The sequence below is a fragment of the Anastrepha ludens genome, chromosome 4 (assembly GCF_028408465.1).
Source record: "Anastrepha ludens isolate Willacy chromosome 4, idAnaLude1.1, whole genome shotgun sequence".
NCBI classification, from domain to species: domain Eukaryota; kingdom Metazoa; phylum Arthropoda; class Insecta; order Diptera; family Tephritidae; genus Anastrepha; species Anastrepha ludens.
This window is the reverse complement of record NC_071500.1, coordinates 82253137-82272260: the sequence shown is the minus strand read 5'-3', so window position 1 is coordinate 82272260 and position 19124 is coordinate 82253137. Positions and strand designations below refer to the sequence as shown.

General features: G+C 39.4%; 1 protein-coding gene across 3 annotated transcripts in view; it reads right to left on the bottom strand.

Moving 5' to 3' along the window:
• Positions 1–19124, bottom strand: part of LOC128859998 (neurobeachin-like protein 1) — a 177997-nt gene that overhangs the window by 116256 nt on the left and 42617 nt on the right. For all 3 annotated transcript variants that reach the window (XM_054097198.1, XM_054097200.1, XM_054097201.1), the window contains 2 exons: positions 13052–13201; positions 12821–12978 (listed from right to left, as the gene is read on the bottom strand). In XM_054097198.1, coding sequence (XP_053953173.1) covers positions 12821–12978; positions 13052–13201 — 308 coding nt within the window. The remainder of the gene's footprint in view (positions 1–12820; positions 12979–13051; positions 13202–19124) is intronic.

Genomic DNA, 19124 nt, shown 5'->3' with positions numbered 1-19124 from the left:
GAGTTTAGGTAAAGAGTAGTCGAATTCTTGATTATAACTACTCAAGTATAGAAGCGTGGCCGAACCACCAGGACTTCCATAACTTTCTCTTTCAAAGGAATCTCCACACCCTCCATTATTTCAGTTTTAATATTTACTTTTCTTTTGACAAGTCTATTCTCGATAAGAGTAGCACATTAGATTTGACTCCAAAATCTTCTAGCGCAGGCGTTATGACGCTTGCATTAATATTGTTGAAAGGTCCTTCAATGTCTACAAAAGCTAATGAAGCAAACTCTTTTTCTGCCAGGCGCTTTTCCACGAACCCGACAAGCGAATGTAAAGCGGTTTCTGTAGATTTGCCTTTTATGTAAGCGTGTTGTACCGGCGAGAACCTGCTGATTGGTATGATGCCCCGTAAATACTCATTCACAATCCTTTCTAGAATTTTGAGAAGAAAAGACGTGAGACTGATACCATCTAGGCCCGGAGATCTATATGGACCAAAAGTGCTATCAATTTTCTAATTGATTCCATTTGATTCCTTAAATTTAATTGCCCCCCATTATTAGATAAGTCATTAGCTCTACCGGTTTGTTGCCTGGGAAGTGTGCGAGTAGAAAGTTCCTTACCCTGACGTCGCCCATGTATTTCTCGGTCCCTTGAGACCTTATATGGTACAAGCAGACAAGCAGTGCAGCGCGTTAAGGTCAAAATAAAGATTTTCATCATTCAAAATCATTTGTTTGTTTGTTTTTATTTAGTAAAAAGTTATTAAAAGAAAAAATTGATGATTAATTTTGCGCCACCTACAAAAGTTATTCAAAAATATTATTAATTTTGTGTCACCTTTTATTATCTGAGAGTTATGTTGCTTTTGAAAGAGCAAATTTGTCGGAAAATGCCAGATTTGTGGAAAACAAATTTAATGAATTTGCATCACGATAAAGCAAAATTTTACAAGGCTGTCATTGTAAACGATTTTTGACCAATAACTCAACAAATATCATAGACCAACCCTCATATCCACCAATGCTTAAATTACAACCTCAGGCATCCCGTTTCCAGTCGGTAGAAGACATTAAAGATAATTCGAACTGAAGTACATAGAATTCGGAAAATGCGTATGAAAAATCTTTTAATTATTGGCTTATTTGTTGGCATTAAAGAATGACCTTCGGCTTCGGCCTTAAAGATCTCTCTATGACAGAACTCTCTCGGAAAAGACAGAATTGGATTATTCTTTCTTGAAAGAATGTAAAGTGTCGGTCCGTCCGAACTTTTACTCTTCTCTCTTTATTATTTTGAACATTTTTCCAAAACTATTTTATCGTACGTTGACAATGTACGAGGTGTGTTCAAAAAATAAGGCGAGTATGACATCGAAAGCAAAGCCTAATCATCCCAACGGAAGAGTCCAGGAGAGCCAAGAGTCGATAGCAGAAAATCGTAAAACACTTGTCTTATTTCTGCCTCTCACAAACAAATTAAACATTGCTAAAACTGTGAACATATCTTCGAGACGAAAGTACCAACATAAAAAATAATAATAATCGAAAGTCCAATATATTATAAAATTCACCTTATTTTTTGAACACGCCAAGTATTATACATACATACATATTATATGTGTATGAATATAACTATACTCGTAATCATGATTCAATTATACAAGGTTAAGTAAAGTTTGACAACTGATTTCGGATGCTACTTAATCCATTGATGCAATTTGGAAGCAAGGGAAAAAAGGGCATAAGTTGATCCCCTTTCTGAAAATGTAGTAAAAAATTGAAAAAGGTCGTTGTAAGCCATAGAATAATTTTATGTTATTTTATAAGTGGTACTTAATTATTTATATTTTTAACTTAACTATTCCCATGGATTTGTGTCATATATATATGTATTTTGACCATGCATCGGATTGGAATCTATAGGTGCCATTTGTAAACCTACACTGAAGTAATAAATATAATAAAACAACTTGAAAATAGTGGAAACTCTTAACGAGGAAAAACCACTTTTATTTCGTCACGTCCGCCAATCATACATTTTTTTAACGAGATTACCTGCAAAGTTACAAGTATAAAATCTGTGTTAAAAAAAAGATAAATTCATATAAACGCAGAAACACAAGTAGACGCCCAAAGCATTGCATACTTTACTTACAATTATCTTATCAAATGCTCATTAATCTGAACAATTTTTGTAAAAATGATATCCCACCGTAAAGCTCCCTGCCGTTGAACTGGTTAAACGCTGATTCCAACATTTTAATTTTGTCCAAGAACTCGGTGCTTGGTTTAACTAATCCGCCCTTAGATAAAGTGTCAACCCAAGTAAATGTAGGCTCATTGCATGAACAATTGGTCAATTTTAATTTGCGTTTTGTTTGCGTTTGTTTTAAAGCGAATATTCGTCAAAATCGAAGGGGAAATACATTATATGCACAGACAGTATGTCCTGTTTTCAGGCCATAAAGAACTATAATAATTCCAACCACATTATTGGAACCATAAGAAATATCCTGATTTATCACCCTCATAATATCAAAATCATGTGGGTACCAGGGCATTCATGCATCAACGGCAATACAATCGCTGATAATACTGCCAAGGATATGAGCATTACTCCTACGATCACATCAAACCTTTTATGTAAAAATGATGTTTATCGACTTATAAAGCAGCATAGGCAAACCAAACTAGTAGCTGACTGGTTTCACTATAGCCATCATTACTCCAGGATTAATCCTAATCGTACTAAACCAACTTATCTATCATCCCTCCCATTTAACTATACTACGCCATATACTCGCCTACGCATTGGTCACAGTGTAATCACCAATGCATATCTACTGCAAGGGAGGCAACCAAGCCTGTGTCCATTTTGTAATACTCCAGTCAGTATCCTGCACTTGTTAGCATTTTGCCCTGGACTAGATAGACAAAGACAGCAGAATTTTGACGGTCATGATGCACTATCGCTATTAATTAGCCCTTCCGATTCCAACATTTCAAAAATCTATAAATTTCTGAAGGACTCTGATCTTCTACGACGTATATAAACCAGGTATTCTTCACCAGCCAGCTGAAAGCCTCCGTTGCTAGCGCTGCGTTATCTTTTTGTTTATTTAGCAATTGTATTGTTATTTAAGCTTTTAAAAAATAAAAAAAATAGATAAAATAAATAATTTTCACAGAACTTTCAATAGAATTGAAAGATGCGAAAGTCTAAGCAAAATGGAATAGGCAAAACAGTATTGCCTGCTAACTTTTTCAGCAAAAATTTTAATTTCTACGCTTTTGAGTACTTTTTCTTTAGATTTTGCTCTGAAATAAAAAGTAGCTTTTCCAAGAGGACAACACGGATTTATTAAGTAGCTTCAAGATGGCTAACACAGGGTGAAAATTAGGCTACTTACATCACCTTTAATTATTGCTTCATGACTCGTAATCTAATTAATACTCGCACTACCTGAAAAATAATGAACTTTCTCGCTCTTCCTAATAAAGTAAGCCCTGCGCATTAAAATTATTCAATTACAGTGAAAGACTTTAAGCCTTTCTTTATTTTATGCTTATGGAGCCTTTACTTTATAGAAGTGGGCCTGAATTTTCACTCGATGACCTTAGGTCAATGAACAAACTAGTATGTAGAAACAAAAGCTAATGTCAAACAAGCAAACGCTGGGGGCTGGAAGTCAAGTAGATATTCTCTTCGAATCGGAATTCCTTATATTACTATATGTAATAAGAAGTAAAAAACAGATAAACATTGACTAACGGGACAGCTCCTCCAGCACTTTCAAATTTTCCGTTTTTACGTTTTCTTCCGCGCTATGGAATATAACTGAAAAAGCAATCAAGATATCGACTTAAAATTTTACAGCGATATTCTTTAACAATTTGTTTATAAAAAAAGTTTAATTATTTTCTTTTCCACTTCAAGTTTAATATTTTTTTTGTTAAAAATAGGTAAGTGCAATGCGCAATAAATTATTTTGATGAAACATTTTTGTCTGGCAGGAGGCTGCACATTCCACGGCGCAAATTAAAGAAGCCACGTTTGAGCAGCCTCCATTTTCTTAATTTTTTAATGAAAATAAATTTTTGTGCATTAATTTAAGCATGAATATTAATATGTAATTTATTTTAAGGTAAGACTCTCAGTTTTTCGCAAAAAATGTTGTCTGGAGGAGCTGCCCCCTTAATGAATTGAGTATTAATGTATTAAAGTTTGTTTTGTGGCAAACATAAAATCTTTATTACTGCATCGAATAGTTGTAATGACATGCGGATTCAAAATCTGCGTAAGCGGTTACTTGTATTACATCAGCTAATGCACTTTCAATGTATTGTTAATACCCGTCAATTGGGGGGTTAGATGGGAAAGTGGTGCGAACAATATAGCCACTCCTCTCCAAATGGCAACCTCTACCCACTGCCCAAGACTTGGAACTCCCTGTCTTCGCTAACGAGGCTCTGTCGACCGGTGCCAAGGCGGTATAACCTTGTCAGCACTTTAAGCTAAGGTATCGAGATATCCGTGCCGAGAGCTGTATAGCTGGTATTGTCTAAATAACCTGTCTTTAGCAGTTCCTTTCGATGCCCAGGCAAGGTCGGTTGTATAAAGTGCCTTACCGCGGTATGCTGGCTCTGCTGTGGCGGACCACCCCTTCCGTGCCTACTCGTGAGATCAAATAGCTAATGGATTCAAATACAAATAAAGGAAAAGAAGAAGAAGAAGTGAATGATAAAACTGAGAGTGTGCAGGGCATGCAGAGGACGACCTACTGGCCTCCAGCCAGGGCGCGATTGTCGAACCATGTACGGCGAGGGGTGCACGACACAGCACTCCGCTTCTTAAGCCAAACCGACTTCAATCGGCCTCCAAGACGACCTCTGGTGAGTTGGTCAAGGCGGCCTCTGGAAAGGTTTCCAAGGGGGCCTCTGGTAAGGCTGCCAAGGCTACCCCAGGCAATGATGTCCCGGTGACCACTGCGAACGTCACCAAAAAGGAAAAATAAAAAGTCATCTGGTGTGCTGCTCAAGGCGCGTTACCTGAAGGCGAAATTCATTCTTGCAAAGATTGCCAAAAATGAACAAGCCGGTAAAGCGCACGAGCGGGACATCGAGAACCGTGCTAAGTCTGAGGCCGCGACCGCAGCAAAACTTAATCTGCCACAACAACAACAACATCAACAGCCTAAATCGGCACGGAGCTCGGCGAAGCGTAACCGCTCACAGGATGTGAGCTTCGGACGCGAAGCCAAGAAGAGCAAATACTCCTCAGCCCAGGGAACTGAGGGCCCTTCAACCAGTGCGGCAGCAGCGGCAACGAGGGCAGCTTACAGTGAGGTGGCCAGAGATCCTCTCCAAGTTGCCCTCGTGGACGCAAAAACCAATAGTGGAAGTCTATCAAGTATGGTGGTCAGACACCTCATAGATAATAAAGAACAAGCACCTCTCTTCGACTCGGTGAAATCTGTCGAGGTTGCCGGGTAGTAAATGTGCCAATCCGCTCTCGAAGGAGATTCTGGAGAGGAGTTTTGCTACGGTTAGTAACGCCTGGGAAGGGCTTTCGCTAAAGCTCATCCCTGCTTCAGAAATTCCAGGGCGACCACAAGCTCGAATTTGATTGCCGAAAATGGGGCTGGATAGTTTGGAAATTGTCCAGTGTCTCAAGGTGCAAAATTCTGAGGTACCGATGGATGACTGGTCTGTCATCAAGGAAGAACATCAGCAACACAGCTCCGCCGTATTACCGCTGATTAACAACGAGTCCCTGGAGGCACTCGGAAAACACCAGTTTAAACTTCGCTTTGGGCTCAGGTTGGCCAAAGTGAAGGTCTTTCCCGCCACTGTTGCCCTGGATGACGACTTGCAGAAATTGGGGGCCGTCACAAAGAAACTGCTCGATGATCTGCGGTTGTCTGGGACGGACGCAGATTCTGAACAGGAGGAGCAGTCGTAAAGGTAAGCAACACTTTTGATCAGTTTGTTAAAAGTAGTTAAAATTAACCTTCATCACTCTAAACTACCCACCGATAACCCACGAGTCACCCACCGTGAGGATGACATCGATGTCTGCCTGATATAGGAACCTTGCATCTGGCAGCAAAAATCATGGGACTGAAGGATAGATCCTATGACCTATTTTATGTCCCAACTGATGGTAAGCCTAGGGCCTGTATCCTAGATGGGAACGCAATTAATGCCTTTTTGCTATCAAATTTCAGTTCACCGGATGTGACGGTGGTCAGGGTGGAACCATCCAGTGGCAGTTGCTTCTGCTTGGTGTCTGCCTACATGGCCCATTACAGATCGGCCCCTCCAGAGGAGATGCATCATTAGGGGGATACTCTCCAGCCCAAGAAAGGGAACATCCTAATCGAATGCGGCGCGAGTGCCAGACACACCATTTGGGGCAGCAGCGACAACAATGAACGGGGTGAGGCTCTATTTGGTTTTATATTTAGCCGTAATTTACTTATCTGGAACAAGGGAAACACTCCAACTTTTGATTTCATGGCATCGGAAACATCAAGAGTTTGGGAGGAAGTTCTTGATATTTCTCTTTCGACAAACTCTTCTTCTGTTAGGGTTGAAAATTGGACGGCCTCCCAGAAGAATTCATTTTCGAACTACAGGCTGATCCTCTTCGAAATCGATTTCGGTCGGGAAACCTTGATACCCCGTAGGAACCCTTAGAGAACTGATTGGTCTCTTTTCCACAAGGTTTTCTGGAAGAAGCTGAACAAGAGTAAGTTTTTGACTACTACTAGGGAACAACTGGACATCCAAGTTAGACACTTAACAAAAAAAAAAAACCACCAAGAAAGACTTTCCGTTCTGGTGGAGTAACACGCTGACCGACTTAAAAGAGAAGTCTTCAAGGAGTCTTCAATAAATATTATATTTGATAACTTTCAAGATTACCGAGTAATTTTGAGAGAGTATAATACAGCCATTAGAGATGCAAGCGCAACTCTTAGAAAGAGTACTGCGAATCCATTGAATCTGCGAAAGATCGGCCAGACTCAGCAGGGTCTTCTCCAAGGACCACCCTTGTAAGACTCTTGTCAAAAGAGAGAATGGGGAGTGGACTGAATCTGCAGGCGAATCTTCAAACGTCCTTGTTGATGCCCATTTTCCGGAAAATTCTATTGCTCCAGTCTGTATCGAAGGCGCGCATCGGCAAGAGGGGTTACATGCGATGTCCCTGTCATCTGTCCTGTCCGCCAACAGAATAAACTGGGCAATCGATAGCTTTTCGCCTTTCAAATCTCCAGGTATCGATGGCATCATGCCAGTAATGCTTCAGAAGACTAAAACCTTGGTGGTTCCCGTTCTTCAAAAGATCTTTCTGGAGGGTATCTCGCTAAACCACATTCCTGCAAGCTGGAAGAAAACCAAGGTGGTCTTCATTCCTAAGGTAGGAAGGAGCGGTCACGTCTTGGCCAAAGACTTTAGACCCATAAGTCTTGCCTCCTTTATTCTCAAGGTGTTCGAAAGATACCAAATGAAATGGTTGAGCTGCGAAGTTAACTGGTAGTATTCTAGTTCACAATCAGCATTTTTCCCTGCAGGGAAACGATGAATAACAAACACACATATCCACATAAATGTACATATACATATATACATAATAAATAACAAAAAGTATATAAGCAGACAATAAAAAGTGTTTAAGTATGTAATGAAGAGTAATAAATAAAACACAAAATTTGTCGCATGCAAACCACTGGTTTGAGTTGTGCGTTTGGTTGCGTTTTCTGTCCAGTTAAATTAGATCAAGTGCAATTCATTTTTTTTCTAATTAACATACCCACATACGTAGCCAAGCATGTGCAAACGAGATTTTGTGCATTTGTATGTAGGTACCTTTGGTTTTTTGAATATAATTTATTAAAAGCAATTAGTGGACGCACCCCACCTTTTGCAGCAAAACGGATTTCGGTACGCATGCGATGTGAATGAACGAAAAGTGTGCTGCATTTCAATTTATCGGATTTGGTCTAACATGGCATTTACTTGCTCAGCCCAGAACTCGATTCGTTGGTTCGAGGACACTTGCTGCAGCAATAAGTCTCGATACTGACAATTCTACGAATTTGACTTGCACGCATTCACAACGTGTGCAATGTCAATGAAATTGTGAAGGTATTTTACATTAAATTTTATAGCTTAATCCGAATATTGATTATTTGCCATTGCCAGTCAAGTACAATTTTTTTCATCAAAGCATTTGAAGTTTTAGCACAATGTGCACAAAAAAAGCCTTAGTTTTTTTATCTGTGAACAAATTGCCTTATTCAAAAAAGTTTTGTCCAACACTAGCTATTACAGTCGCACAATTCTGGCTTTTCTTGTCGAAAGAACTACCTGGTTTTTGAGATAATTTATGAAGTGAGCTAATTTTCAATTTCCCTAGCAATTCTTAATAGATGACAGCGCCTTAATCCTACAAAATATAGAGCCTAACCTTTGAACCGTGAGTTCATTTTTTTAGTTGTGATTACGGTAGTGTATTCACTTTTCTTTTGCTGAAACCTCTTGACTCAATTTCCTTGATTTTGAATCACTCCTTGTACTTTCAATTGTTTCGAAATGGCTTGCATGTAAAAGTAAATGGGCCTACAAGAGCCTGCGGATTCACATGAATTTTAAAATTGTTCTGTCTCTTCGAACTTTCTAAGTTGTCTCTCACACCAAATTCGCCATGTTTAATTCAAAGCGTTCAAATAATGACGCATTATCTTTTGGAGCATAACCAGGAAAACGTGCAAGTGCAATGCACGCTTAAGCAAAGTAAAAATAATCAAAAAATAATTGAAATATATGATATGAATATAATATATGAAAGTTTGTTAAATGCATGGTGAAAAAAGTTCAGAAGGTGTGGCCAATATCAGACCTTTAGCCGGCTCGCAGCGAATTTGAAAGAATCAGTTGAATGGCTGATGTAGCCGGGATCTTGACAGCGATTTGTTTACGTAAAAACTGAAATTATGTTGGTGATATATGAAAAAAATCGGCACAGCTTTCGCTCGTGTTACTTCATTGCCGTCTAAACGACTGATCAAGTAGAATTGAATACAGAAGGTGACGTCTTCCCAAAACCGTTACTTTATTTTTCGCGATTTTGACAAGTGCGACGTCAGGTATCTTAATAATACAAAATAAAGGGACATAACAAACAAAAGCGGGAAAAGTTATATGTTTGTAAAAATTCATTGAATGGCTGCGTATTAAATTGAGAAAGCTCGAATTGTAAAAATTTCAGCGAATGGAATTTTTCAGCGTTTTTACGTCGATGACGCCGTAGCGAGAAAGTTTGTGTGTGTATAATTTTTTGTGCTTGATAGTTTTTATTGCTTTCGCCTACTCTTCCTTCGTTTGTTTGTATATTCTCGGAGCCTGGCGAGACAGCGAATTCGGAAGGCGCAATCTCTTATTCTATCGTTCTTGCTGGTGACGTGGCAGGCGAGATTACCGCTGAATTTTGTTTTTCACCATAGCTGAAGGCCAAACCTGGCAGATATATCATCCTTGCGTTAAATGCTAATTTTATTTTACGCGCTGGCAGCGATTTCAAGTTTCGAAGCAAAACAAAATATGCAAAGCCAGTAAAGTAATCCTGCATTGCACCAGAAACTTGAGTCCCCACAACGTCCGAAATGAAGCCGCACTTTTGTTTTAAAAAATACCGAACAATTACAAAAAAGTACATAAATCATAGCGCAAATGTACCCTACTACTTGGTACCTAAGTTCATATTTTTAAGAGACGTAATTCCGTAATAAAATCGGAATCCACAGAGAGAACGTTGGTTCGAATCTCGGTGAAAGCTAAATTAATAAAAACATTTTTCTAATAGCGGTCGCTCCTCGGCAGGCAATGGCAAACCTCCGAGTGTATTACTGCCATGAAAAAGCTTCTCATAAAAATATCTGCCGTTCGGAGCCGGCTTGAAACTGTAGGTCCCTCCATTTGTGGAACAACATCAAGACGCACACCACAAATAGGAGGAGGAGCTCGGCCAAACCCCAGAAAGGGTGTGCGCGCCAATTATATATATATAATACTTTATTCGAAAAAAAACCTTAGATTATAAATCTTAGCTTTAAAGAATCTTTAAGATGTTTATTATAAGTAGTTAAGTTTAGCCGCAACCGAATGAGTTTATACATAATATATGTTTATACGTATATAAATATATGTAGAAGGAAAAAAATATTCAGCGATAAATATACCTAAGTGAATCACCGAAACTCTGCTTCTTATGGAGCTGATCACACAACTAGGAGGAACGCTTACAGCACATTGACTGTTTGAAAATCCAACTCCAAATCGAACTTTTCACATAATATCGATATCAAAGCTGCAAATCGAATATCGAAGGAGCAGAGAAAGCAGGCTATTTCGAGTAGAGGCAAAAATATTGCAGTCGCATATACATACGTACTTAACCCTCCGTTTGCCAGATGTTATAGTAGTTACATTCGCACGTAATGAGTCTGACCAGATTTAAAAACTCTTTTTTAAAAAGATTAGAAAATAATTTAAAACCACAAGAATTTATTTATTTGTTATTAATAATATAATATTTCATTTTTTCGAAGTACATTCTGTCAGGAATTATTCAATAAAACGCAAAATAATTGTTTAATAATGAAAATTTATTTTATCGCCTTCAAAATAGGCTCCATTCGAAGCTATACACATATGCCAACAATTAGTCCAGTCATCACAGCACTTCTTAAACGCGTTTGAAGAGATCTTCTTCAGCTCCTTCAGCGGATTCCCCTAATGGCCTCTATCGGCTCAAGGCGGCGTCCGCGGAGTGGGAATTTAAGTTTTGGGAAAAGTAAAAAGTCACAAGGGGCTAAATCCGGTGAATACGGTGGTTGTTCGATGAAATTTGTCGACTTTTTGGTCAAAAAAGAGTACACAATATGAGCCTTGTGAGACGGTGCGTTATCATGGTGCAAGATCCATGAGCTTTCTTTCGTCAAATTGGGCCGTTTCCTACGCACATTCTCTTTCAAACGTCGCATAACTTCCAATTAATATTCTTTATTTACCGTAGAACCATTTGGAACGAATTAGGAGTGCACAACATCATGATAATCAAAGAAAACGCGCGCATGACTTTCACTTTTGACCGACTTTGACGAGGTTCTTTGGTTTTCGTCTCATGTGGATAGCACCATTCAGCCGCCTGTTGACTGGTTTGCATGTCAAACTCATATAGCCACGTCTCATCACCTGTTATGATGTGCTGGATAAGCATTGGGTCCGAATTCACTTGCTCAAGCATTTATTCAACCACCTTCTTCCGATGAATTTTTTGAAAGAGTCGAGCAGCCGAGTCATGCCCAATTGATGGTGTAAAATGTTGCGAACTGATTCATGAGATACGCTACGGTCACGAGCTACCTTCCTCAAACTTAAATGATGGTTTTTCAGCACCATTTCTTTGATTTTGTGTACGTTTTTATCTGTTGAAGACGTTGATGGGCGACCAGATTGGGGCAAATCTTTTACGACTTCTCCGCCCTCAGCAAAAGCCTTATATCACTCATAGACCCCTGTTTTTGATAAAGCACACTCGCCATAGGCTCTCTGCAACATTTTCAACGATTCGGCACACGAAATCTCGTTCCAAACACAAAAGTTACGATAAATTCTCTGTTCGCTATTCTTATCCATAGTGAAAATCGCAGAGCACTCCTGCTGTTGACTGATATAACTAAATGCCAAAAACAAGCTAATTGACAGATCACGCTCAAACTTTGCGACACTATAGAGGACAGTTGTACCAACATATCAACAAAAAAAATTTAGACATTGATTGACATGATTTTAAATGAATAATTTCCGATATTTTTTTGACAAAATGTATATAATAAAATTTTAGGATGGCCTATAACATTCCATGACCATAGAAATATACATTCATATTTACATTTGAAATCAATAATAATGTCTTATCAGACTCATCTGCCAAACGGAGAGTTAATGGATGTATTGAAATTGCCATGACAGCAATTAAAAATTTAATAATCGGTTATTTCAAGAGCGATTTCACTTACGAAAAGGTAATTAGGAGCGGTTTATGTGGATTTCCTTCGTGTTTTAAATAGAAAGGAAATTATAGCAAAAATGTAATCGCAATCAAAAATAGAGTCACTTTGATTCGCTGTATAATTCCAATGCTACTTCACTACTTCTATTAATGATGCTTTTCAGATTTGTTTTTATTTTTTACCTTTGTTTTGCTTATACCAATTGAAATGCTTCCACACCTTTTAAACACGCTACTCTTAATTCATTAGCCAAGTTTTAATTACCATTTGAAATGAAATGAGCGCCGCAGCAGAGAAATAAAAAACGTGCAAAAAGCAGGTAAAAGCAAAACATATAAAATTCGTTGGCGAATTAGTAAATTCGTAATTTGAGTAAACCTTAGTTGCAGCAAAGACAACTGAAAATAAAAGCGTGGCTTTTATAACCGCTACAGGTAGTTCGTTGGCATGTTTGCACTATTAAATTCAACATGCCACGGCAAAGCGACAGCCAAAAATAAGTAATCATAAAGTGAAAATACAACTTGTACTTAGTACAAATTATGTACTCGTATGTGAATTCCACGATTAAATCGCAAGCGAAAAGGAAAAGGCGTGCAATCACTGCTAGTCGCGATTATGTCATGACGCGTTCGAGTGCATGTAATGCAAAATGCGCGTGGTGGTTCTGCATTGACTAACTCTTCAATTGGCAAATGCTGCCCACTATTAATTACTAATACACACACTTTTGGAGCGGTTTTCACTTACCCCGTAAACCACGGTCCACGCGGTCCGTACAAAAATCGTTTGGCCGTTTTCCAACGCTTCTTGATGTGACTGTTTGTTGTTTTTTGTGCTAGCGCAGCGGTATTAAGACGTGTCATCTCTTCGACTTGACGTACTTTCCAGGGCATGACAATTTTTTGCTATAATTGATAAGCATTTCATTTAATGAATTATTTGCAAATTATGAAACATTTGATAAGTTATTAAATTTACATTGAAAATTCGTCGATTTTCAGCTTGGTATGTGCAGCGCCGCTTTGAGGCTGCCTTGCAGGCTTCATAGCATTCGGCCCAGTAACGATTAATGGGCTCCCAAAGGGTTAGTTCGATTTCACGCTGATAGACATCATGTAAGGGTTTGACCTAGAAATGCGATGAATGAAGGTGAATAAAAGATATTAAAAATATAATAATATTTAAACAGGTAAAGTATTTAAATGGAATTGTTTGCAGAAAATACAGTTATTTTGATATTAGCGGGGCTTAAAACAAAATATTCCTAACAGCAATGTTGCTATGTTGCTATTACAGAAACTGATGCATGTTGTGATTGACGACAAAGTAAATGAACCAACTCGGAACCAACTCGGATGACGGAATCGGAATGACACCCTGTAACTCACAATTGAATGGAATAAACAAAAAACAGCAAAATAATTTATTTAGTGTGAAATGTCACCTTGACAACGAGCATAAACTTAAATTATTTGATCGATACTTTACGAGATCGACACTAATAATTGAAGTTGACCGGCTTTTTAGTAGTCGTAGCATCGCCCAGGAGCTAAAGATCGACCATAAAACAGTTTTAAACCATTTGCGCAAATATAATGGATGTGCCCCAAACAATAGGTTAGAGTGCATACGGTAGTTGAGGCTATAACTTCCCGAAACCAATATTTTTCTTTTTGCCCTTTTTCAGATAAGACAAGGCGTACTAGAACTTAACTTAAGAAATGACACGCAGTTATCGTACCTACATACATATATGTGCAAATCACTTCGATTTAAAAATCTCAAATTTTTTAAACGCGTTATTAGTCGAAAGGAGTTGGGAACAACAGGCGGCGCAGCAGAATATGTTGCAAAACGCAAAAAATACGAGACACTGTGCAATCTGCAGAATTTATTCAACAAGTGGAAGCACCATTGATGAGCATTTCCATGGCAGCCGGTTCTACGTTAAAGGAATGACTCGGGTTTTACTCGACCAAGGACTGCCGCCCCAGTAAACTAGCCCTGTCTAGTGCACCGTATCCCACCACGTCTGCTCCAAATATGATACTGCTATTGAACCCAACCCTGGAACAGAAGTATTCTATTGCTGCATATGCCACAAACGGTTCCACCCGAACTCCACCTCGGATAGGTGCAATAAGTTCAACGGGTGGTGCCATCTTAAGACTTGCTCTGGCCTTAAGACACACAGGGAGTGGTCCACACGGTGCGTTGCTACGTTCTGCTCCCGCCAGCAGGGGGCCCCGGCCTCAACGGCTACATCATCGAATGTGCCGGCACGTCAAATTGCCGCCACTAATCAAACCTCAATGGTTAGGAGCCCACAGGTGCAACACAACTCCCTCACTGACCCACAACCCTTCTGAACAACAAACCAGCCGCTCTTCGTCGCCCGCACAGTCTGTTCCGTGTTTCAGACCAGAGTTCCTCGGAACTTGACAACAGTTAAGTGCAATTCTTTCAATGGCTGGTGCCATTTTTGGAGGAGCTCTAGCCTGCGCACTACCCGTGAAGGGACACGCGACTACGTTGCCCCCTGCTGCAGAACTCTGCACCCGCAACCGCCCCCCATGGCGCGGGCGCCCGTCAACATCAGGCCGCAACAACCACTGCGGAACGCACAGCAGGACCAACGCAGACAACCTCACGCGTCCTTCACACCCCGTGTTACGACCATACTCCCGAGGATTTTTAAGCTCCTCCAACTGAACTGTAACGGACTCATGCGCAAGATAGACGAGATAGTCGACCTCATGAGCCGTCATGGAATCAAGATAGCTGCGGTCAAAGAGACAAAACTGCACGCTAGCTCTTCCCTGATTACCAGGGATGGATGCAACGTGCACAGAAAGGATCGCGAGCGAGACAACGCAGAAAGCCTTTTTTTTTTGTTTTGTTGGTGGGTGAGGTGGGGTTCAAAATGCCTTCGCACTTACAGCGACCTTCGTCTACTGCGTCGTGTGGTGTGGCCACTAAAACGATCCCTCCTCTCCTTCTGGGGAGACACGCTTCCCAGAACTGCTTCCTATATTACTTCGGGAGGGCCCAGAACGGCATCCATAAAGGACCAATTCTATTCACCCAATCTTTTTTTTCGTAGTACGTTCTCGATGTATTCATTTACCGCGTTCCAGCTGTCCGCACGTTCGAGCATTTTGCTGATTATGTTGCTCGGTGCGATGTCGCCAATCTGCTCCCTCAGAGCTTAAGTTTCTGAGGGTCTTATCTGTCGAGTTGTCCATGAAGTTGTCCGGTATATATCTACGTTATGCGCAGAAGACCGTTTATGTCGGAGCAAGCACGAGAACAACTAGTTATCCGATTAAAACGACTTCTAAACAAAATTAAATATCCTGAAGCGCCTGAGATGTTAGGTTAGATTAGGTTAGCCTGGTTGGCGATACCAGATGGAGACCGACCTCTATGAGAACTGAAAGTAGACATCATTTAGGATGTGAACGCTTTTAGCGAATCTAAGCAGAGCTGGGAGATCCGCTTTTGAGACGTCCTCCAGACCCTCAAACAGTGGGACTCCCAGGCATTTTAAATGCGTTTTGATAATGGCGGACAAATGCACAGGTGTTCTAAAGCTTCCTCTACTTCCTCTCTGCATTTCTTGCATTTGTCCATGCGAGCAATACCTATTTTGTGCGCATTTGCGGCCACCATATTGTGATCTGTCAGCCTGAGATGTTATGGCTTTTTTTTTTTTGACAAAACAAATTTTGACCAATACCCAAAGACCAAACGCAGAAATGACCAAAATGACAGATGGCTACGTTCCAATGCTGCAGAGGTTTCTGTAATCATGCACACGAAGTATCCAGCCACTTAGTAACAAAAGACATGTCACACCACCACACTTCTTTACTCAAGGATTTTGAGTGGATTCTGCTGCATATATCGAGGTTCTAGAGACAATAGTGAAACCCTAGATTTATACTGTATGCGGTGACTGCCACATCCTTCAGCAAGACTCTGCTCTGGTAAGCATTACCCGTGAATTTTCGGCATTAATTAACACAAGCATATTAAGGTAGAGACATTGTGAGGTGTAATTTTTGTTACTGGCGTAAACTGCACCATTGTCAAATAATTATCTCGATATATAGTAAAGTAATTAGGTCTAATTTGAAGTATAAAAATCATTCAAATGATGTGAGGGGACTTCTTGTCATAAGAGAAAATATAATGTACTAACCCAAAGTTCGAATTCAATAAAAATTAAATTTTAAAATATGAGTTGAGTTTTATCAGCTGCGTGAAAATCAGTAAAGCGAGGCAGGAGAAGACGGTACACCTAATACTAAAAAACGTTCGCACACACGCTTAGTTGTTCTTCTTCTTATGATCCCGGGGTGGGCATGACGTATACTTTCCATTTCTTCTATCTGCCTGGTATCACTGCAATTATTAAAGAAGTCCGAAAAGAAAATACGCATATCTTCCTAATTTTAGTGTTTTCGAGAATATCTCAAAATTTTTACGCCACAGTTATTTTACACAAATACCATCCCACCGCACGCCCTTTTTGAACCGATTATTTCTCCAAAAAAGAATGCGTTTTTTATGTTTTTAAATTAAATGACCTTTTCCAAACTGATTTTGCGGGATACCAAAGTCTTGAGTCTCTTATTAGTGCTTTAGCATACATATTTACAAGTATTACGTACATTACATCAAAAGACTTTTTAGTATTTATGACCCTTCAAAGCTTGCTATAAATTTTTCGAATATTCTGTCAGGGTGTGCCATGTATGTATGTATGTAAGCAGTAGTAATTTTCAACACATCACCTACACAAAAGTGCATCTTTTTATGTCGGCTGTTGCTTATTGCGACAATGATCTACTCTCGTTTGTTAGCGCAGACAGGAACAACAACATCCCAACGTCAATTGCAAACGAGACAAGTGAATCACTTGCAAAAATTATGCTTAACAAGTTAAATGCATTTTATGCCGTGTTATGTCATTCATTGCTAAACTAAAATGCTACAACAACAACAACACAAAGCTAACATAATCACAATTGTAACAGCGACAGAAACTTATTAAAAACCTACACGAGTTTGCACGCGCAGACAAGTAATTGTAATGCAACATTAGGAAGAGCATCACAAACGCATACATACATACAGTGGGCGAAAAAATTTTTGCCTGAGTAAAATAAAGATTTCGTTCTGCTTTTTAGTCTATTCTAATGAACATTATCACCTACTTCCCAATAAGCATTTTCTAAAAATTATTATTTATTGTTGATTTATCTAAATTTTTCCTTTGATGTACGAGCAATTTTAGCGCCAACTACTATTTTCATCTAAAAAATCATAGTTTTGCTGATACAGGCATCATATAACGCGATAACGTGGAAGGCTATCAAACAATACTTTGATTTTAAACTGTGGAATGTTTTCCCAAACCACTTCCTTCATCATGGCTACACTGCTTTAAATCAGCGAACGTCGGACTGCTGTATTGTTGAAATTACCTGCGTAAACCAACGCACTCATAACCACATTAGAGTTGACCATCTCTTGATATTTTGTTGTAATGAATGACAGGGGACATTTTTTTCAAGTACCCAAAGGCACAACGCACCATTGCAGACCCACCACTAACCAGATTAGCACTTACTGAATATCCCTTCTTTAGTGCGTAAAAGTAGTACTATGTAATAGTAGGCAAGTACATCTGGATTATCCCGTTGAAACTTCTTTTCATCAGAAAATATTCAGTGAATGCCATATAATCCAAAGCGAACTTTATGTCTCAGTATTGGCTGGTGTTAACATCGGTTTACTTTTAACTTTTTTATTTCAAGAGTCGGGAATTGCTCAAAATAGGCTGAGCTCAACGGACTGCTATGGTTAAATCATTTCAATTTTCACGTACAGATCAACGCATATCATAACAATGTAAACAACATTTAACAAACAAATAACCGTTATGTGTCAAATTATTGGTTGCAATTTGGCGATTTTATTGTTTAATGCGCAAATAGAAAATTTATTGTGAAGAAATTTTTAGAAAGCCGCTTGAGGTCGGGATTAAATGTTGCAAAAATATTGAAATAGCCGAAAACATTGTGTTCATAATTAAATATATTGAACTCAATAAAAAATAGTCCTGGACACTGAAAATGATCGGGTCGCCTAAAGGCGGCAATAAAGTCTTCTACCCAAACTGGTGGAAAAAACGAAATATATTTTGCAAAAACACGTGTTCGTATGCTTTATCGTAGTACTTTAAAGAAAATTAAAGGATGTCTAATAATGGCGTCAGAGACGCGTCTGAATTCCCGTAAGCAACTAGACTTTTAAAGCACGCTTCGGCCAATTCAAGGGCGTTTACAGTTTAGGCATAGTTGCATTTTTTCGTAAAAATATTACGAAAGAAATTTTTAGTACAAAGCGATAATTCAAGTTTAGTATTTGAATACAGTTTTCTTTTAATTATTTTTCCAATTTTTATATGGAATTGTAATATTAATCGGTAACCCGTGGTTCGCATCACTGGTGAGAGAATAACTACCAACGTCGAGCACTGCAATTTTAGACGCTGGTCTCCGTAAAATTCCTGTTGACGCCTTGACTATAACAGATCTGACTTGACCATCTGGGCCTGGCTTTGGTTCTGCTATGATACCCCGTTTCCAATGGCCTCGGCTCACGTTGCCGTCGCAAACTATAACGATGTCACCTACAGCTATCGACTTCACCCTCTTAAGCCATTTCGTACGCCGGGCCAAGGTAGGGAGATACTCCAGTATCCACCTCTTCCAAAAAGTCTGATTCAGCTGTTGTGCTATGTGCCACTGCTTGCGTAATCATATCTTCTCTGACAGCGCAGGAGTTTGTACATCATTCGCGCAGCCTAGCAAAAAATGACTGGGTGACAGAGGCTCGGCGTCGGCACTTTCTACCGGCAGTGTTAATGGACGCGAATTTATTAAATTTTCTGCTTCAATCAGGAGACTTTGGAGGGTCTCCAACAGTGGCGCTCGTTCCTTCAGTGTGACCATCAAAACTCGTTTTACGCTTCCTACCA